Raw genomic sequence first — 23,210 nt, forward strand, 5'->3', positions numbered from 1 at the left:
TTTATACCCAGATAGTTGCATAGCTCATGCCTTATGCCCCATAAATCTATAGATGCTAGGTTTCTTCACCGTAGTAATTCTAAAGCAGGAGTATCCTGCTAAAAGCCTTTTATATATAAATACTGTCTGTTTTTTTTTTTTTTTAAAGCAAATACCATTAGTGTATTTGCCAGTTATTAGCACGCTTATAAGGAGATTAGACCAGGTCTTCTGCCCTCTTCTTTCCTGGGAGAACCTCCTAAGCCAACAAGAAAAAAAATACTTCTTTAACTCTTTCCTCTCCAACAGATTAACTCATTTAAATTCAAATTCACTTATTTACTTTTTTTGGTATAAATAATGTAAAATAGATTAAGAAGGAACTTTAGACATGTTTTTAAAAGTCTTTTATTTCATTTGGTTTGGTTTAGTTTGGTTGGTAGGGGGTGGGTTCAGAAAAATAATAAATATACAGCAAATGTAAATATATCCTTACCACCAACAGATATCCACAACAGCAATTTGTTGTATTTCTTGTGTGTGTATGTATGTGTGCACATGATATACAATTCTTTCTTTTATTTGACCTTAGTATATTTGTGAACTCATATGATGGTTTTAATTTTCAGTTTCTCTGTTTTTCTCAACCTAACCCTCAAATCAGGATGGAGATCCAGTTCGTCCAGGAGTGGCCATGACTGATCTTGCCACTGGCCTTTATGCATATGGAGCCATTATGGCTGGATTGATACAAAGATATAAAACCGGAAAAGGACTGTTCATTGATTGTAACCTACTGTCATCCCAGGTACCAATCCAAATAACATTTTAGATAGTGGCATAAAAACATGTATCTCTGTTACACTTTTTCATACCAAATCCTGTGGTCCCATGTGCAAAAACAAAAAACAAAACAACAGAATTTCCCCCACCCCCCAAAAAACAAAACAACAACAGCAAAAGCTGTTCTGTTTTGGTGTCCTTGATATTGTCATATTAAAATAAATGGACCACGAAGATTTTGTTATAATGTAGACATTGCTGTTGAACCAGAATTTTAAAGACTGTTTTTATTAGAATAGGTCTATTACTGTTTTTGAGACAGGAGTACAGTTGTTTCTATTTCATTGTCATGCGAGCTCTGTAACTTCTTTTTACCAGAGTTTATTCATCTTTTTTGTGCTATGGACCCTTTGGGTAATCTGGTGAAGTCTGTGGACCTTTCCTCAGAATTATGTTTTTAAATGCATAGAATGAGATACTTAGGATTATAGAGGGAGCCAATTATATTGAAATGTAGTTATTTCAATGTAAAAACCAATTTTGTGTTATAATAGTACATGTGATGTTTTATTAATACATTAAAACAGGATATCTGTTAGTGGATTCAATAACTGTTGCAATTTTGAGGTAATGTTGAGCATGAATAATATTTTGAGATATCTACAACTATAATATAAGAAAATATGTAGAATATGTACTGGTGATCAAGTCATACTTAGGTACTGCTAATACTCCTGTGGTTTGTTGTCTACATTCATAATTGAAAAAAATGCTAAATTTTAGTTAGAGGTTGATGAAAATAAAGATATAATTTTTTTTCCATTCAAGTTAATTACTTCCCAAAATTTTTACCATAAGTTCCAGATTAAGAACCCTTGGCTTAGATAGCTGTCAGTTATGTTATACTAAATACTAAGCTGGTGGAATAAAAGGGTTAACTTACTCCCAGATTGACTCTTTGCCTCCTTTTCACTGGATCAGACCTAGATGCTGTACCATATGTGGAAGTTGATTTTGAATAGGTAATTTTTCAAGGAGGGGAAAAAAAGAAAATATCTTACTTGTACAAGGAGACATTTTACTGTGGGAAAAATTACTTCATAGACAAAGACCTCAGTTGGGAATTTCAGATTTAAATGGCATACATGGGAAAATAGTAATCTTGGAACTCTGCTTTGGAGGTTTTTTTCTTTTAGACAAAATTAAGGTAGTGCGTAGAAGTAAAAAAACATTAATACGATTGAAGGTGAAATTACTATTTATGAGTTTTCAACACTAGTTTTGAGTCATAGTCAGGGTTTTAATGGTTATAATAAAAGGCTAAAAGAACTCTCTCTCCAAATGAATGATCTCTCTTCTTAACAGAGAAGCAGATGTCAGGTCTGGGAAGAAGCTGAAAGTTTTTTCCTTCCTCCCCTAATTTTATAGCTGTAAGGAACCTGAGGTAGGTTAAGTGATTGGGTAAAATTGCACATCCAGTAAATATGGAAGCCGTGAAGATTTCATAGGTGTGTGACCTATGCAGTCACAGAAGGCACTAGGCTTAATTTAAATGCTCTGCTGTCACTGCCTTGGAATTCTTAATCTTTTTTGAATGAGAGGCCCTACATTTTTCATTTTGCACCAGTACTCACAAATTATGTAGCTGGTCCTGTATTTGGGGCTCTGCTTAGGTCTTCAGATCTCTACCCAGATTGCTTTTCTTATAATATGTCAATGATGAATTAATTAGCTTTGGAAAAATTCTCTTGTAGAGTATTATAGAGTTGAATTCTCTTCTAGCACCTAACACAGTGATTCACAGTCTGGAGGTGTGTGGTTCCATGGGGGTGGGCATGGAGGTGGGTGGAATCACTGGTAGGGCTGTTTCAAAGTGAGGGTACAGTAAATGCAAACTCATGCACACTTTGGTTGTGTGTCTATATTTGTTGTTCATGTTGCTCCTTGAGGCTGTAAGTTCCATGTGTGCAGGAATAATGTTTGTTCTTGCTTACAGCAGTATCCTCAAAGCCCAGCCCAGTATTTGTCAAAAAGCAGGTCTAACAATCTTTGGAGATCAATCAGAGAACCACTGTTACCAATGGGTATGCCTCATAACCCTTAAACTTGCTTAGGGAAAATTAGAAAAAAGTAGAAAATCATCGACTTAGGATAAGTCCTCGATAAACAACAAATGATGAAATGATTTGCTTTTGGCAAACATGGTAGCGGTGATTTAGCCTATTGTGCTGTAGCTAACCCAGTCAAAGGTAGCTAAAATTATTAGTGTATTTAAGGCTCATTAGCTACCTTTTTATAATTGACATATAGCATTATATTAGTTTCAGGTGCAAACATAATGATCCGGTATTTGTATGTATTGTGAAATGGTCATCTCAATAAGTCTAGTTAGCATCCATCACCATATATAGTTACAAAAATTTTTTTTCTTGTGATAACTTTTTTTTTTTTTCTTTTTTTTTTTTGCGGTACGTGGGCCTCTCACTGCTGTGGCCTCTCCCGTTGTGGAGCACAGGCTCCGGATGCGCAGGCCCAGCGGCCATGGCCCATGGGCCCAGCCATTCCACGGCACGTGGGATCCTCCCAGACCGGGGTACGAACCCGTGTCCCCTGCATCGGCAGGCGGACTCCCAACCACTGCGCCACCAGGGAAGCCCCTCTTGTGATAACTTTTAAGATCTACTCTTTTAACAACTATCAAATATGCAGTATAGTGTTACTAACTGTAGTCACCATGCTGTACATTACATCCCCGTGACATTTATTTTATTATTACAAGTTTATACCTTTTGATGCCCTTCACCCACTTTGCCCATGCCCTGTCCCTCACCTCTGGCAACCACCAATCTGTTCTCTGTAGCTATGAATTTGGTATATTTTTTAAATAAAAATTTTAGATTTTATATATAAGTGAGATCACATGGTACTTGTCTTTCTCTGTCTGACTTATTTCACTTAGTGTAATGCCCTCAAGATCCATCTATGTTGTTGCAGATGGCGAGATTTCTTTCTTTTTTATGAATGAATAATATTCCAGTGTATGTACATACCACATTTTCTTTATCTCTCCATCCACTGATGGACAATTACATTGTTTCTATATCTTGGCCATTGTCATTAACTACCTTTTAACAATAAAAATCTTTTATGCCTTATTTTAGAGCTTTGCACTTACACATCTACTATTTTATTTTGCTCTCATAATTATCATTGGAGGTATGTAGGTAGATCAGGTATTTCTATTCTCATTTTACTTATAAGAAAACTGAGGCTAGGAGAGGTTGACCTACTTGAGCAGCAGAGTCACCGCAAGACCTCTGGTTTCTGACATCCTGAATCATTCTCTTTCCCCTGCGTAATGAAGGAAAAGCTTTGACATGGAGGGACAGGCAAGCTCCAGCTTTCCTGTGGTGAAGCTAAAGGGGAGAAGGCAAATTGAGTAAGAGGCAGGGGAAGCAAAAGAGCATTCAGTAATAAGGAAACACATAGTAAGACTGCCCCCACCTCCCAAAAGCATGCCAAGAGCTACAGTAAGGTCGTGCAACAAAGTGGGCTTTTCTGGGTCATTATCTAATCATGTTTAGATCCACTGAGTGAAAGCCATCATGGACTTTAACCTGATGGACAAGTGTGGTTTTTTTGAAATATGAGAATTTTGAGAAAAAATAGCATTTGGAGTCATGGGATGACTGGATTTTTTGTTTCAGCTCTAGTCCACTGAGCACTAACTGTATCCCAGGCTCTGTGCTAGGTAGCTTGGAGTGGGAGGTGACATAGCTCTTCAAAGTTTAGTAGTAGGGGCAGCCAAGTTGTATGGGAGAGTTGGAGGTGATATATAGTTCCCTCTGTTTCCCTAACGGGGTTGCAGAATGTGGTTGGGCCTCACATATCATGCTTAGGAATCTGGATTTTAACTTTTTAAGGCTTCTGTTAGGTGATGGTCTTTCAACCAAAGACTATGTCTCCTTGGATACTGCTACCGTTGCCACATTCATAATAACCCCTGAGCTGTGAGCAGTGTTACAGAGTTTCAAAGGGCAGTGGTACAGGTAATAATTTATGCTGAAGCCTTCCTGAAGTGCAACACAATGGGTGATAAAAGCCTTTTCATTCTCTGAACCCACTACAGCCTAAGCTCCATCTTTTGTTGATCCTTTGCCTCTGCCCTATTCTTTGGCTCTGGACTCTCTCTTTTCTTCTCATGTGTGCTTCTCTAGCCTTGGGCATCTCTTTTCTCTGTCTTTTTTTTTGTTTGTTTGTTTGTCTTTCTTTCCTGTTTTCATTCCTTTCTCCTTGTCTCTCCCCTTTTCTCCATTCTTCATTGTGAGGAGCTAAAGTTTTAGCAATTCTTGTTCCAGATCTTACATCCTTCCACTGTACCACCCAGGAAAGTTTCTGAATTGTTCAGTAGTTCCCATGGAAGAGAAAGGAAGTGCCCTTTCCTAGAAGTCCCAGAACACAAGACTGTGACTGTTAAGTGACTGGGTTAAGTGAACTATTCCTGAACCAATTAATGAGTCCTGAAAGATAAAGTATATTGATTGGCTTAAGCCATTCCTGATGCAAGGGACAGGGTTAACTCCACCCAGACCACATGGCTTTGACTGGGGAGAGATGATTTCCTTGAAGAATGGTGGAGTTATTTTTTGGCCAGAGGAAGGGGAAAAGGATGATGGGGAGCCAATCAACAGATGTTCACTATACTAACATAGTGGGTTGTTTTGAAGTTCTAGTGCAACAAAGGATATGGCAAATTCTTTGTCTGTTAGAAAGTATACTACTGATGAGTAGCATTAATTTTATTAGGTTATTGAAAAAATATTTCACAATGTTAGAAATATGCTGAGATTAAAAAGATGGTTATTGACATGATTTTATCATAATTATTATATCTTTTCATATTAGAGAAATCTTGACTAACTTAACTTAGTTTGTCAATTTAAGATAACATTTGTAGATTTTAGATCTAAAAACCAAACCACAAAATGATTAAAATCTGCTTTATGTAAATGGGAAGTGCTATTTCTAGATACTTTTCAAAGTAACGTAATAGGAAACTTCACCTTTTAAAAAATGTATTCATTTTCTTTTTTTTATATAAATGTTCACTTGCATTAAGCAGATAACATTTGAACTTAACTTCAGCTGCCTGGAAAATGACTGCCATTTCATGCAGTGGTAAAAAACATAGTTTTCTACTCATTTTGATTGTATTGCATCTGATGACAAATGAATGATTATAACATTCAGTATCAGTTGCTAAAAATGAAATTTTGTACCCCCTCTCTTAGAAGTGATCTAATGTACAATAGACAAATTGCACTTGATTTGAATAGTAGCTAATAATTAACTCAGAAATGATTGCCTCAACCACAACAAAACCATTTCACCCTAGAGACATGACAGTTGTCGGGATGTGGTTGGTAGTGGGCACCAAATTTTTTGTAGTTTCAAGGCTATAAACTTTTAACCCTTGTCATAAAATTCTTTGATTTTTTTTTCTTAGTCTTAATATGATTTAAAGTTGTCAACTGAAGATTGTCTAATGTCAGCATCTAAACAGTATTCTTTACATGATATTGGTAAATAACAAGGAAGTGGGTTTGGATGTGGTTCCAATTATTCTGTTGCTCTTATTCTTCTGTTGTGGCTTACAGAAATATCTTTTGAAAGTTTTAATATCCTTCCTGTACTTAATTGCAACCAGGCTCCCCTAATTACTACTACAATGAGTTAGTTTTTTTTAGCACCAAACTTCTATAATTATTTTCACATATAGAATGTTTTGGAATTTTTTATTTCACCTTATTTTCCTTGTTTGTAGATTGTTCATATTTAGGGTAGATGAGATTTTAACTTATTATTATAGCACATTTTTATGGATAAACTTTTGAATTCAAACAAGTATAATAATCTGATACTTTTGTGTCTTTAGATACACCTGTGGTTTTGCATTTCCTATTTAATCTATACCTTTAAAAATTTATTGAGTTATATTTTACATATCATAAAATTCATCCTATTTCAGGGGTGACCGTTTAACAGTTTTTAGTGAATTTACTGAATTTTTCAACCATCACCATAAATCAGATTTTGAAATAAATACTTTATAGTCACCTCTGGTCTGGGTCTTACCCATGAGGCTAGGGCTAGAATGCACCAGTTTTGACTGGGGAGGGATGTAAGGCTGGGCTGACTCAGAAGAATTCAAGGGCTATTAAGATTTCTGTGAGCCCTAGAAAATTTTGCCTTTATGGGTCCTTTCCTCCATAAAAATGTTAAGAATTATATTTATAACTGCATTCATATAAAGATGAATATAACTAATTATTGTGTGTTTACTGGTATTACATATTCATTTTTTTCTTCAGATTTTAAAATAAATTAAAATTAAAACATTTTTGTGTACCCCTAAAGTATTGTGGGCCTTATGCACTCTACCTAATTAATAAGTCAGCTCCGGAAGAATTACCTTGAGAACAGTCTCAAATGTCCCAATCTGTGAGGAAAGACAATCCTGTATACAGGAAGGAAGTGGAAGCTGAAAGTTAAGATTATCCTGAAGGGTTAATAGAGGGTGGAAAGATGGAGAAGCAGCAGTCTGTGACCAAAGAAGTTGAGAGACTGGAGTAGGGAGAGGAAGAAAAAAAAAAAAAAAAAGGATAATATCAGAAAGTTGAAGAAATCTTGGAAATACAAATTTGCATTTGAATTTCCCTGAGGAGCCTAATGCATTCCTGTCTGGAAGGCTCATGCCAGCCTGACAGTCTTTAGTTACTTGTGGCCAATTTTTAATCCTCGTCTAACTTCAGTTCTTTAATTCTCTAAGGCCTCCCACTGCTCTTATCAATTTAATTTCAGGGGATATATAAATATTAAAATTTAACTAATATTAAGATGAGTAAGTAGGTAGATAAAGACACACACAAAAAATGAAAAATCAGATGACTTCCAAAGAAAACTGCAAAGATTTTAGATAATCTATTATTTTCTGTTATTATTTTATACTATTGGTTGGATTGAATACAAGTTGACTGCATTACAAAACATGGTTCACTATTTTTTTTTAAAGAAGATTCAGCAAAATATAAGTGTATTGAGAGGATGCTCTGGTTTTATATAACTGAAATCTTTAGTTATATTCGTGGACATGTCATATTTTTATATGACATGAGCCATAATGAGGGAACCAGGGGTTTTAACTTGTAATAATTGATAATTACTAGTGGGAGAATATCTCAAAGGAGAATAGAATAAAACCAGAAGACAAATTTCATTGTGATCTAATTTAATTCTCATTAGATACTTTAAAACAATTTGGTGCTTTCAAAATGTTCTGAAAAATAGAAACATAAGTAAGATAAAGATATAAAAGAAATAGGAGGAGAAAGAGCCATTGGTGTTGATGGATATTCCCCGAACTTAGATTTTGTCTTTGAAGGATCTTGTAGAATAGTGAACTTAATTGACTGTTCCTAAAGGTGGGTTTAACAGTCTTAGAATCACCTCTGTTCTCTATTACTAGAGTAGAACAGTTTGTTTTTGTTGCTAAGTTAATCACTTCCACCTTCATCTTGGTACTTTCTAGGGTCAGAAAATTTTATGTAGAATAAAATGTAGTAATTACATCCTTATATATTTGCTAATTAATGGTGACTCTTTACCTGTCCTAAGTTATGGACCAACTGATTCCCAGTGGAATCTATTTGGCCCCAACTATTATGTCATCATTGCAGCTAAAGGATAAGTAAACCACTGGCAGCAAGCATGGTGACTGAGATTTAATTTCCAGGGAAATCACTTTGGTTCTTCACAGAATGTGTATGAGGCATAATGCCGAATAATTTTTAATTTTTTTCCGTAGCCTAGAGTCATTATATACCACCAATGATTAGCTGAAGCGCTTAGAAATTTTGATATTCTGGTTGATTTCATTTTCTAGTTAATTGAGGGCTAAAAGGAAACTGCTTTGGTTTCAGCCATTTTTATATGCTTAGTTTACTTTTCCATTATGGTAAATGCCATATACTAAATATATTTTCACTTTAAAGTTATGATTTTGGTCTCTATTTTTTAAACCTATTGATACTCACTTTAGGGACTAAGAAATTAAGTTGAATCTGCACTCACGGAATCCATCCATCATCCATCCATTATCCATCTTTCCATCCATCCACACTTGTTTCTTATGCCAGATTATACAATAAATGATAAACAAGCCAGCAAGTTTCCTGCCCCATGGAATTTACATTGTAGTTGTATATACAGACAATAAACAAGTAATAGTGATAAATTTGCATAAGGATATGCAACAGTTTCATAAAGATAGTAGGGACACTTCTGTTAGCCAGGGCAAGATGTTCCAGATGGAGAGAACAGTTAATGCAAAAGCCTGAAGCAGGACAAAACTTGGCATGTTCTAGGCACTGACAAAAAGCCCAGTGAAAAACATTCCTTAGAAGTTGGCATTAGCAGTAAATCTGGCCATTTATTAATACTCATCTGAAGAGCAAACATGAGGTGTAACATTTAATTTAAATAATAATCCAATATTCTATGACTAGTAGGCCTGTTAGAAGTCAGTTAGAGTACTGTTCTTTTTTGTGGGGAGTGAATTTATTGGCAGGGTACTAGATCAAGCCTGTAGAGCAGAAGTTTCTGTAGAATGATAGTAGAAGCAACACAGAACGGCAAACAATGTTAGTCTTTTCTGCCTCTTGGGCTGACTGGAGACTGGTATTGAGAAGGTTGAGACAGTTTCTGGAAAAGGAGTGCTGTGATTATTAACAATAATAATATAAAGGTGCAACATTGGGAGAGTGCTATGAACTTGCTGACCTTGGAGTAGATGCTGTATTGTATAGGCTGTTTATATTCTCCAAAGTTGAATCATTGAGAGTGACTTTAAAAACATAATAAAACTTAGGTAACATTTACTTTATATACTAAACACAGTTCTAAGCACATTGCATATATTAACTGATTTATTTCCCCAACAGTTTTATTATTCCCATTTTACTGAGGAGGAAGCAGAGGCGTAGAATAACACTGTAACTTGCCCTATGTCACACAGCCAGTAAATAGCAGAGTTGGGACCTGAACTCAGTCTGGATCCAGAGACTGTATTATACTTATCCTTAAGGGTATAAGGTGCTCCCAGTATTCATTCATTCATTTATTTATTCACTTAAGTGTTTATTGAGTGCCCAGTGCCAAGCATGCTGTTATTCTTGGCAGTGTTATGGTGAATAAGGATGACTGGGGAATATGTTTTAGCTTTTAAGAGGAGTGTACAAATATAACAAATCTTGACTTGTCTTTTGGGAGGATGATTTTGATAAGTAATGTGGTCAGCACTGAGCAATGGAGCTTAACATAACGACTGTATATTGCTCTGTATCTTGCAACCTTGCTGGGCTTGTGTTTTTAGTTCTAAGAATATTTTAGTGGATACTATAGGATTTTCTATATACAAGGCCATGTTATCTGTGAATAGAGATAGTTTTTCTTCTTTCTTTCTGGCATGAACACCTTTCATTTCTTTTTCTTGCCTCATTGCCCTGAATAGAAAGAACCCAAGTACAGTGTTGAATAGAAGTGTCAAGAACAGACATCCTTTTCTTTTTCCTGATTTCAGGGCAAAAAGTTCAGTTTTTCACCACTAGTATGATGAAAGGGTGTTGGATTTTGGCAAATGCTATTTCTGTAACTACTGAGATCATTAATTGGTTTGTGTCACTTATCCTATTAATATGTTATTTGATTATTGATTAATTAACATTGATTAACAATTGATATTGATTTTTGTATATTGAACCAATTTTGTAATCCTTGGAAAAATCTCACTTGGTTATGCTTTATAATTCTTGGTAAAGTTGCTATATTTAGTTTGCTTGTATGTTACTAAGAATTTTGGGGTCTGTATTCAAAAAGGAGAATTGCTCCATAATTTTCTTTTTTTGTGATAGTTTTCTTGGTTTTTGGTATCAGAAAGATACCTCATAGAATGAGGTGTTTTCTCCTTTTCTAGTTTTTGGAAGAATTGGTGAAGAATTGGTACAAATTCTTTAATTATTTGGTAGAATTCACCAGTGAAGCTAAAAAAGTCTGGGCTGCTGCTTTTTTTTGTTAAGTTTTATGATTATTAATTCAATCTTTCTACTTGTTATATGTCTATTCAGTTTTTCTATTTATTATTTAGTCAGTTTCAGTAATTTGTATCTTTGTAGGAATTTATCCATTTCATTTAGGTTATTTAATTTATTGGCATATGATTGTTCATAGTATTCTCATGGAATCCTTTCTATTTCTGTAAGGTCAGTACAAATATTCCCTCTTTTATTCATGATTTTAGTAAATGAGTCTTCTTTATTTTTTTCTTGGTGAGTCTAGCTTAAGGTTTGTTAATTTTGTTGATCTTTCCAACAAACCAACTTTGGATTTCATTGATTTTTCTCTATTGTTTTCCTATACTCTATATTTCATTTATTCCGCTTTTATCTTTAATAGTTCATTCCTTTTGCTGGTTTTAGGTTTAGTTTGCTTTTCTTTTTGTAGTATCTTAAGGAGGAGTGTTAGGTTATTGATTTGAGGTCCTTTTCTTTTTTAATATAGTTGTTTTCAGTTATAAATTTCCCTCTAAGAACTGTTTTAGCTTCATCTCATAAGTTACTGTATGTTGTGTTTTGTTTCAGTCATCTCAAATCACTTCCTAATTTTCTTTGAGATTTCTTCTTTGATCCACTGGTTGTTAGGAATGTGTTGTTTAAGTTCCACCTGTTTGTGAATTTCCCAAATACCCTTCTATTTTTAATTTCTTACTTCATTCCATTGTAGTTGGACAACATTCATTATGTAGTTTCAGTCCTTTTACATCTAGTGAGCCTTGTTTTTGGTCTGTCTTGGAGGATGGTCCAGGTGTGCTAGAGAAGAATGTGTATTCTGCTGATGTTGTGGAGTGTTATATAGATGTTTCTTTGGTCTAGTTGGTGTATATGGTAAAGTTTTGTGTAACATTTGAGGAGCTGTCAATTTTTTTCTAAAACAGCTTCACTATTTTACAATCCCACCAGCAATTTATTAGGTTTATAGTTTTTTCACACTCCTGTCAACACTTGCTATTCCCCATAATTTTTACTTTAGCTATTATAGTGGGTCTGAAGTGATTTTGATTTGCATTTTTGCATTTCAAGTCTTCTATTTCTTGGTTGATTTTCTGCCTAGTTGCTATACCTATTATTGAAAATGGTATATTTAAGTTTCCATCTCTTATTGTTGGATTGTTTTTTGCTTCCTTCAGTTCTGTCAGTTTTGCTTCATGTTTTTTGGTGCTCTGCTGTTAGGTATGTATATGTTTATAATTGTTATGTCTTATTGATAAATGGACCACTTTATTATTATAAAATGTACTATTGTTATAATATAATTATTATATATTATTATATAATTATTATTATAACTATTATTATAATTATATAAATGTATTATAAATGTATAAAATGTAATTTGCTTCTAGTAACAATTTTTGCCACAAAGTCTATTTTTTCTGATATTCTCAGTCTGTTTTTGGTTACCATTTTTATGGTATATTATTTGCTAGGGCTGCCATAACAAAGTTACATAGACTGGGTGTCTTAAGCAACGAGGATTTATTTTCTCACAGTTCTGGAGGGTTGAACTCTAAGAACTTTAAGATCAAGGTGCTGTCAGGGTTAACTTCTTCTGAGGGCCATGAGGGAAGGAACTGTTCCAGGCCTCTCTCCTTGGCTTGCCAATGGCTATCATTCCCTGTGTTTTCACATCATCTTCCTTCTGTATATATCTGAATACAAATTTTCTCTTCTTGTAAAGACATCAGTCATACCGGATTAGGGCACATCCTAGTGATGTCATTTTAACTTAATTACATCTTGAAAGACCCTATCTCCAAATTTTGGCGCATTCTGGGATGCTGGGGTTAGGACTTCAACATACGGATTTTGGGAGAGACACAATTCAGCCCATTACACATGGTATATTTTTTTCATATTTTTACTTTTGATCTCTTTGTGTCTTTGAATCTAAAATATGTCTTTTATAGACAGAATATAGTTGGATCAATTTTTGTAGCATATTCTGCCAATCTGTGCTTTTCTTCTTTGCCATTTTGCTATTGTTTTCTACGTCCTGTGTCTTTTGTATTTCTCTGTCCCTCCATTAATGCCTTTTTATTGTTAAATAGTTATTTTCTAGTGTACTGTTTTAATTCCCATTGCGTGTTTATGTGTGCACATGTGCACGTGCGCCCACATGTATTTTCCGTATTTTCTTAGTATTGCCCTGGGAGTTACAATTAACATTTTAATCTAAAGCAGTCTAGTTTAGATTAATACCAACATCATTTGAACAGCATGTAAAAACTTTGCTTTGTTATAGTATAGCTTTGTTCCCTCCCTTCCTCTTTGTGCTATTATTGTCATACAAATTACGTCTTTATACACTGTATGCCCATCAACACAGGTTTACCACTATAGCTCTCTTCAGTTATTTTAAAAATCAGGTAGGAGAAGAAAATATTTATAAACAAAGTACATTTATACTGTCTTTTATACTTACTTATTTTAGTTAGTTTTACTGCTTCTCTTTATTTCTTTGTGTGGATTTGTGTTACCGTCTAGTGTTTTTTGTTTTTCATTTCAGCCCTTTGGTATTTCTTATTGGGCAGGTTTGCTTGTAACAAATCCTTTTTTGTTTATCTAGGAATGTCTTAATTTCATCTTTATTTTTGAAGAATAGTTTTGCCAGGTATAGAATTCTTGGTTGACGTTCTTCCACCCATCCCCTAGCATTTTGTATATGTTATTCCACTGCTGACTGGCATCTATGATTTTTTGTGAGAATTAAGGTGCTCATCTATTGAGGATCTGTTGCGTGTGATTGATGAGTTGCTTCTATTTTGCTGCCTTCAAGATTGTCTCTGTCATGGGGAGGCGGAAGAGTAAGCTGGAACGAAGTGAGAGAGTGGCATGGACATATATACACTACCAAATGTAAAATAGATAGCTAGTGGGAAGCAGCTGCATTGCACAGGGAGATCAGCTCGGTGCTTTGTGACCACCTAGAGGGGTGGGATAGAGGGGGTGGGAGGGAGAGGCAAGAGGGAGGAGATATGGGGATATATGTATATGTATAGCTGGTTCACTTTGTTATAAAGCAGAAACTAACACAACATTGTAAAGCAATTCTACTCCAATAAAGATGTTAAAAAAAAAAGTTAACTAACAATTATAAAAAAAAAAAAAAAAAAGACTCCGTGCTCCCAATGCAGGGGGCCTGGGTTTGATCCCTGGTCAGGGAACTAGATCCCACATGCTGCAACTAAAGATCCCGCATGCCGCAACAAAAATCCTGCACATGGCAACAAAGAACTCTCATGCTGCAACTAAGACCCAGTGCAGCCGAATAAATAAATAAATAAATATTTTAAAAAATAAAGTCTTTATTAGGTACAACACCAGGCTTTCTCAGAGACAGTTTCTATTGTCTGCCTTTTTTTCCCCTATGAATGGTCATACTTTCCTGTTTCTTTGCATGTTTCATAATTTTTTTGTGTGTGGTTGAAAACTGGATATTTTAAATAATAGAGTGTTGAAACTTTGGAGTTCAGATTTCTCCCATGCTCAAGGTTTCATTGTTGTTGCTATTCATTGTTGTTGTTTTTCTGTTTAGTGACTTTTCTGAATGAATTTTATAAAGTCTTTATTCTTTGTCTTTTGAAGCCACTGTGTTCAGTTAGCTTAGTGGTCAGCTGATGATTAGGCATAGAATTTCTTAACTGCTTTGAACCAATGTATTTCTTCGCCTTTGCTGAGACACTGTGTGTGTTGGGACAGAGTTTACAACTCTTCTTTCACTCATGCTTGTGCAGAACCTCAAGGTCGGCTATAAGTAAAATATTAGGCCTTCTTGGGTCGCTCTTGTGCATGCACACAGCTCTGCACATGCATGTGGCCTTCTAGATTCCCAGGAATATGTTGGAGCTTTCCAATATTCCCTGTGGACATCTCTTTACCCAGTGTTTCCTTTTCAGTTTTTGGCTAGCCTCTTGTTTGCTCCAGTTGGTATTTCCACCTCAGCCAGCTAATTCACCACCTTAGCAGGTAGAAGTGGCTATAGAAAGTGTGGGTTCTATTTATTTATTTTGAATTTTATTTTATTTTATTTTTTATACAGCAAGTTCTTATTAGTTATCTATTTTATACATATTAGTGTATATATGTCAATCCCAATCGCCCAATTCATCCCACCATCCCCCCTTCCCCCCTTGGTGTCCATACATTTGTTCTCTACATCTGTGTGTCTATTTCTGCCTTGCAAACCAGTTCATCTGTACCATTTTTCTAGATTCCACATATATGCATTAATATATGATATTTGGTATTCTCTTTCTGACTTATTTCACTCTGTATGACAGTCTCTAGGTCCATCCACGTCTCTATAAATGACCCAATTTTGTTCCTTTAAATGGCTGAGTAATATTCCATTGTATATATGTACCACATCTTCTTTATCCATTCGTCTGTTGATGTGCATTTAGGTTGCTTCCATGACCTGGCTATTGTAAATAGTGCTGCAATGAACATTGGGGTGCATGTGTCTTTTTGAATTATGGTTTTCTCAGTGTATATGCCCAGTAGTGGGATTGCTGGGTCGTATGGTAGTTCTATTTTTAGTTTTTTAAGGAACCTCCATACTGTTCTCCGTAGTGGCTATATCAATTTACATTCCCACCAACAGTGCAAGAAGTTTCCCTTTTCTCCACACCCTCTCCAGCATTTATTGTTTGTAGAGTTTTTGATGATGGCTATTCTGACCAGTGTGAGGTGATACCTCATTGTGGTTTTGTTTGCATTTCTCTGATAATTAGTGATATTGAGCAGCTTTTCATGTGCTTCTTGGCCATCTGTATGTTTTCTTTGGAGAAACGTCTATTTAGGTCTTCTGCCTATTTTTTTATTGTTTTTTTTAAATATTGAGCTCTATGAGCTATTTATATATTTTGGAGATTAATCCTTTGTCAGTTGCTTCATTTGCAAATATTTTCTCCCATTCTGAGAGTTGTCTTTTCATCTTATTTATGGTTTCTTTTGCTGTGCAAAAGCTTTTAAGTTTCATTAGGTCCCATTTGTTTATCTTTGAGGTGGGTCAAAAAATATCTTGCTGTGATTTATGCCAAAGAGTGTTCTGCCTATGTTTTCCTCTAAGAGTTTTATCGTGTCCAGCCTTACATTAAGGTCTTTTGAGTTTATTTTTGTATATGGTGTTAGTGAGTGTTCTGATTTCATTCTATTACATGTAGCTGTCCAGTTTTCCCAGCACCACTTATTGAAGAGGCTGTCTTTTCTCCATTGTATATTCTTGCCTGCTTTATCAAAAATAAGGTGACCATATGTGCGTGGGTTTATCTCTGGGCTTTCTATCCTGTTCCATTGATCTATATTTCTGTTTTTGTGCCAGTGCTGTATTGTCTTTATTACTGTAGCTTTGTAGTATAGTCTGAAGTCAGGGAGTTTGATTCCTCCAGCTCTTGTTTTTTTCCCTCAAGATTGCTTTGGCTATTCGGGGTCTTTTGTGTCTCCATACAAATTTTAAGAATTTCTGTTCCAGTTCTGTAAAAAATGCCATTGGTAATTTGATAGGGATTGTATTGAATCTGTAGAGTGCTTTGGGTAGTATAGTCATTTTCACAATATTGACTCTTCCAATCCAAGAACATGGTATATCACTCCATCTGTTTGTATCATTTTTGATTTCTTTCATCAGTGTCTCATAGTTTTCTGAGTACAGGTCTTTTACCTCCTTAGGTAGGTTTATTCCTAGGTATTTCATTCTTTCTGTTGCAATGGTGAATGGGGTTGTTTCCTTAATTTCTCTTTCTGATCTTTCGTTGTTAGTGTATAGGAATGCAAGAGATTTCTGTGCGTTAATTTTGTATCCTGCAACTTTCACATTCATTGATTAGCTCTAGTAGTTTTCTGGTGGCCTCTGTAGGATTATCTATGCATAGTATCATGTCATCTGCAAACAGTGACAGTTTTACTTCTTTTCCAATTTGTATTCCTTTTATTTCCTTTTCTTCTCTGATTGCCGTGGCTAGGACTTCCAAACCTATGTTGAATAAGAGTGGCGAGAACGGACATCCTTGTCTTGTTCCTGATCTTAGAGGAAGTGCTTTCAGTTTTTCACCATTCACAATGATGTTTGCTGTGGGTTTGTCGTATATGGCCTTTATTTTGTTCAGGTAGGTTCTCTCTATGCCCACTTTCTGGAGAGTTTTTTATCATAAATGGGTGTTGAATTTTGTCAAAAGCTTTTTCTGCATCTACTGAGATGATCATATGGGTTTTATTCTTCAGTTTGTTAATATGGTGTATCACATTAATTGACATGCATATATTGAAGGATCCTTATATCTCTGGGATAAATCCCACTTGATCATGGTGTATGATCCTTTTAATGTGTTGTTGGATTCTGTTTGCTAGTATTTTTTTTTTTTTTTTTTTTTTGTGGTACGCGGGCCTCTCCCATTGTGGCCTCTCCCGTTGTGGCAATTTCACTGTTGTGGCCTCTCCCATTGCGGAGCACAGGCTCCGGACACGCAGTCTCAGCGGCCATGGCTCACAGGCTCAGCCGCTCCGTGGCATGTGGGATCTTCCCAGACCGGGGCACGAACCTGTGTCCCCTGCATCGGCAGGCGGACTCTCAACCACTGCACCACCAGGGAAGCCCTGTTTGCTAGTATTTTGTTGAGGATTTTTGCATCTGTATTCATCAGTGATATTGGTCTGTAATTTTCTTTTTTTGTAGTATCTTTGTCTGGTTTTGGTATCAGGGTGATGGTGGCCTCGTAGAATGAGTTTGGGAGTATTCCTTCCTCTGCAATTTTTTTGGAAGAGTTTGAGAAAGATAGGTGTTAGCTCTTCCCAAATTGTTTGATAGAATTCACCCTTGAAGCCATCTGGTCCTGGACTTTTGTTTGTTGGAAGATTTTTAACCACAGTGTCAATTTCATTACTTGTGATTGGTCTGTTTATATTTTCTATTTCTTCCTGGTTCAGTCCTGGAAGGTTATAGTTTTCTAAGAATTTGTCCATTTCTTCCAGGTTGTCCATTTTATTGGCATAGAGTTGCTTGCAGTAGTCTATTATGATTCTTTGTAGTTCTGTGGTGTCCTGTTGTAACTTCTCCTTTTTCATTTCTAATTTTATTGATTGGAGTCCTCTCCGTCTTTTTCTTGATGAGTCTGGGTAAAGGTTTATCAATTTTGTTTATCTTCTCAAAGAACCAGCTTTTAGTTTTATTGATCTTTGCTATTGTTTTCTTTGTTTCTATTTCATTTATTTCTGCTCTGATCTTGATGATTTCTTTCCTTCTGCTAACTTCGGGTTTTGTTTGTTCTTCTGTCTCTAGTTCCTTTAGGTGTAACGTTAGATTGTTTGAGATTTTTCTTGTTTCTTGAGGTAAGCTTGTATTGCTATAAACTTCCCCCTTAGAACTGCTTTTGCTGCATCCCATAGGTTTTGCATCGTCGTGTTTTCATTGTCATTTGTCTCTACGTATTTATTGATTTCCTCTTTGAGTTCTTCAGTGATCTCTTGGTTATTTAGTAACGTATTGTTTAGCCTCCATGTGTTTGTGTTTTTTATGTTTTTTTCCCTGTAATTGATTTCTAATCTTACAGCATTGTGGTCAGAAAAGATGCTTGATATGATTTCAATTTTCTTAAATTTACTGAGGCTTGATTTGTAACCCAAGATGTGATCTATCTTGGAGAATGTTCCATGTGCGCTTGAGAAGAAAGTGTAATCTTCTGTTTTTGGGTGGAAAGTCCTATAAATATCAATTAAATCTATCTGGTCTATTGGGTCACTTAAAACTTGTTTTTCTGTATTAATTTTCTGTTTGGATGATTTGTCCATTGATGTAAGTGAGGTGTTTAAGTCCCCCACTCTTATTGTGTTACCATCAATTTCCTGTTTTAGAGCTGTTAGCAGTTGCCTTATGTATTGAGGTGCTTCTATGTTGGGTGCATATATATTTATAATTGTTAGATCATCTTCTTGGATTGATCCCTTGAGCATTACATAGTGTCCTTCCTTGTCTCTTGTAACATTCTTTATTTTAAAGTTTATTTTATCTGATATGAATATTGCTACTCCAGCTTTCTTTTGATTTCCATTTGCATGGAGTATCTTTTTCCTTCCCTTTACTTTCAGTCTGTTAGTGTCCCTAGGTCTGAAGTGGGTCTCTTGTAGACAGCATATATATGGGTCTTGTTTTTGTATCCATTCAGCAAGCCTGTGTCTTTTGGTTGGAGCGTTTAATCCAATCACATATAAGGTAATTATCGATATGTATGTTCCTATTTCTATTTTCTTGTTTTGGGTTTATTTTTGTAGGTCCTTTTCTTCTCTTGTGTTTCCCACTTAGAGAAGTTCCTTTAGCATTTGTTGTAGAGATGGTTTGTTGGTGCTGAATTCTTTTAGCTTTTGCTTGTCTGTAAAGCTTTTGATTTCTCTGTCGAATTGAATAAGATCCTTGCTGGGTAGAGTAATCTTGGTGTAGGTTCTTCCTTTTCATCACTTTAAATATATTGTGCCACTCCCTACTGGCTTGTAAAGTTTCTGCTGGGAAATCAGCTGTTAACCTTATGGGAGTTCCCTTGTATGTTATTTTTCATTTTTCCCTTGTTGCTTTTAATAATTTTTCTCTGTCTTTAATTTTTGTCACTTTGATTACTATGTGTCTGGGCATGTTTCTCCTTGGGTTTATCCTGCCTTGGACTCTCTGCGCTTCCTGGACTTGGAAGTGGCTATTTCCTTTACCATGTGAAGGAAGTTTTTGAGTATTATAATCTCTGCAGATATTTTCTCGGGTCCTTTCTCTCTCTTCTCCTGCTGGGAGCTCTATAATGCGAATGTTGGTGTGTTTAATATTGTCCCAGATGTCTCTTAGGCTGTCTTCATTTCTTTTCATTCTTTTTTCTTTATTCTGTTCTGCGGCAGTGAATTCCACTATTCTGTCTTCCAGGTCACTTATGCGTTCTTCTGTGTCAGTTATTCTGCTATTGATTCTTTCTAGTGTATTTTTCATTTCAGTTATTGTATTGCTCATCTCTGTTTGTTCTTTATTTCTTCTAGGTGTTTGTTCTTTAATTCTTCTAGGTCTGTCTTAAACATTTCTTGCATCTTCTCAATCTTTGGCTCCATTCTTTTTCCGAGGTCCTGGATCAACTTCACTATTGTTATTCTGAATTATTTTTTTGGAAGGTTGCCTATCTCCACTTCATTTAGTTGTTTTTCTGGGGTTTTACCTTGTTCCTTCATCTGGTACATAGTCCTCTGCCTTTTCATCTTGTCTATCTTTCTGTGAATGTGCTTTTCATTGCACAGACTGCAGGACTGTAGTTTTTCTTGCTTCTGCTGTCTGCCCTCTGGTGGATGAAGCTATCTCGAAAGTTTGGGTTTTATATATAAATTTTCATTAATATTTTAAAAAACTCATGTTCTGTACAAGTGAAGGTCCATATCACTTCTTATTCAAGCTTTCCATCAATGATTTTTCAACAATTTTATATTTTAGGTGGATTTTCACAGGGGCGCAGGATTAAAACATTGTTGAGAGGCAGTTGCCAGAAATTTCGGGCAGCTCTAGAATCCATATAGTTATCTCTAAAATTCCAAGAACACTGTGTCTTCTTGGTGGGATAGTTTGTTTTCAGTTCAGTCAATTCTTCCTAAAACTGAGCCACACTTTTCTTTTTTTCTTTATAAATTTATTTATTTATTTTTGGCTCTGTTGGGTCTTTGTTGCTGTGTGTGGGCTTTCTCTAGCTGCAGTGAGCGGGGCCTACTCTTCGTTGCGGTGAGAGGGCTTCTCATTGCGGTGGCTTCTCTTGTTGCGGAGCACAGGCTCTAGGCACGCAGGCTTCAGTAGTTGTGGCTCACGGGCTCTAGAGTGCAGGCTCAGTAGCTGTGGTGCACAGGCTCAGTTACTCCGTGGCATGTGGGATCTTCCCAGACCAGGGCTCAAACCCGTGTCCCCTGCATTGGCAGGCAGATTCTTAACCACTGCGCCACCAGAGAAGCCCACCCCCCTCTTTTTGTCTGTTGTCATATTGGTAATGAGGATTTTCCCATGTTTAATTCTTACTTAATGTTATTTTTTTTATGGCATCTTAATTAGGTCTTTTTTGTTGCCACCATGACGAACTGGGTAGTAAACATTTTTGTTGTTGTTATTGTTAAAAGTCTCAAATTGAGTGTTGCTTGACACCCAGGAAGTCAGAATTTGTTCTCTAAATTGCACTTTGAGGCCTTATAACACTGATGATTAAACTTGGCTGTGCGTTGGAATCATCTGGGAAGTTTCAAAAACTGCTCCTCTTGTCCCACCCCAAGCGATTCTGGTTTAATTAGTATGGGGCATGGCCTGGGCACTGGGATTTTTCAAAGCTCTCCAGATGATTCTAATGTTCAGCAATGTTTGAGAATTGCTGTTCGATAATATGATTCCCAAACTTATGATGTATGAGTGTTACCAGTGAGCTTTTTTTTTAAACTTAATTTTTTAGAGCAGTTTTAGCTTTACAACAACATGGAGAGGAACATACAGAGATTTCTCATATTTCCGCTGCACCACTCATGAATAGTCTACACTCACCACAGTGTATTGGCATCATTCACCAGAATGGTACATTTTTTACCAAGGATGAACCTACATTGACACATCATAATCACCCAAAGTCTGTAGTTTACCTTAGGGTTCACTCTTGGTGTTGTGCATTCTGTGGGTTTGCTTAAAAGTGTAATGACATATATCCATCATTATAGACTCATACAGAATATTTTCATTGCCCTAAACATTCTCTGTTCTTATCTATTCCTTTCTGCTTTCCCCTTCACGCAACACCCAGACAACCACTAATCTTTCTCCTGTCTCGAAAGTTTTGTCTTTTCCAGGAAGTCGTATAGTTGGAATCATACAGTATGTAGTCTTTTCAGACTGGCGTCTTTCACTTAGTAATATGCATTTAAGTTCCCTCCATGTCTTTTCATGGCTTGATAGCTTATTGGTTTTCCGTGCTGTATAATATTCCAGTGTCTGTATGTACCAAAGTTCTGGTAACTATGAAAAAAAACTACTATAAACATCCATGTGTAGGTTTTTGAGTGGCATAGTTTTCAACTCCTTTTGGGTAAATATCAATAGTGTGATAGCCAGATCATATGGTGAGATTCTATTTAGTTTTATAAGAAACCACTGAACTGTCTTCCCAAGTGGCTGCACCATCTTGCATTCCAGCCAGCAATGAGTGAGAATTCCTGTAGCTCCACATGGTCACCAGCATTTGGTATTGTCAGTGTTCTGGATTTTGGCCATTCTAATAGGTGTGTAAGAGTCCAACAAGCTTTGGAAAAAAACAGCTTCCTGGGCCTCACCCTCAAGCATTCAGATCCAGTGGGTCTGGGACAGGACTCAGGAGTCTGCCACTTGGAAGCAGCATCCCAGGTGACTTTGATGCAGTAGACCTGTGGGTCGCAATTTGAAAAGAAGGTGTGTCTTAGAGTAAACTTGCAAGGTGTATCCCTATCATATGTCGTCCCGATACTCTTAAAATTAAATAGCATTAAAGATCCCCAAATAATTTTTACTCAAGACTCAAGTCATATTTGTAACAACTTTCTTGGCTGGTTCCTGTGGATTTAGTTATGGGCATCACTGTATTTGAGGTTTTGCTCTACAGGGTCCCAAGGGGCCTACAGCTTTATGACTATATGGTACATTGAACACAACTTTAGCAATGATGATATGGACTAACTGCAAGTCAGCAGCTGATTTGTCAATGGGACTTGCAGTCTCTAGGAGTGTGTGAACTCGTCATCTTCAACCCTTGACTTGAAGGGAAACAGTTGCAGAGAGACATTTCAGGGACCACAGAAATGAACCTCAAGACTCCACTTCTCATATACTGGTGATCAAAGTTCACATATTTGTCTTTTTAATCATGTTTACTCCCATAGACATGTTATCAATCACGGCATTTTAAAAATGAAAGAATTTAAAAGCTAGCTTAGCTGCTAATTGACAAATATACTTTATAAAATAATTAGATTTGTAAGTAGTTCTGTGGTGAAGGGTATTATTTTAATTTAAGCAAAAGCTGTGTTTTATTAGTGTATGTAAAAATATCGGTTGCACAATGATTGAAATGTATAAGGGATATATAGAAAGTAGAGACAAATGTCTTACTGTTCAGGGTTTCTTCCTAATGATTATAATACAGTGGAGCACAGGACTTTTCCACACTTTTAACAAAAGAAATACATGTCTGGAAAACAATGCCAAAAATATACAAATGTGTAACTTGGTAACTCAAAGTTTTTTTGTCATTCTACTCCTTAGCAATA

At 36.0% G+C, this 23,210-nt stretch overlaps 1 protein-coding gene and 1 long non-coding RNA gene across 4 annotated transcripts in view; one reads left to right on the forward strand and one right to left on the reverse strand.

Annotated features, from left to right (window-relative positions):
- Positions 1 to 23,210, reverse strand: part of LOC309810134 — a 252,520-nt gene that overhangs the window by 143,406 nt on the left and 85,904 nt on the right. The window lies entirely within an intron of this gene.
- Positions 1 to 23,210, forward strand: part of SUGCT (succinyl-CoA:glutarate-CoA transferase) — a 720,769-nt gene that overhangs the window by 80,743 nt on the left and 616,816 nt on the right. For all 3 annotated transcript variants that reach the window (XM_082631909.1, XM_082631908.1, XM_082631910.1), the window contains exon 8: positions 644 to 787. In XM_082631909.1, the coding sequence (XP_082488035.1) occupies positions 644 to 787 (144 nt within the window). The remainder of the gene's footprint in view (positions 1 to 643; positions 788 to 23,210) is intronic.

The sequence above is a fragment of the Mesoplodon mirus genome (assembly GCF_964341445.2).
Source record: "Mesoplodon mirus genome assembly, chromosome: 9".
Classification (NCBI taxonomy): Eukaryota; Metazoa; Chordata; class Mammalia; order Artiodactyla; family Ziphiidae; genus Mesoplodon; species Mesoplodon mirus.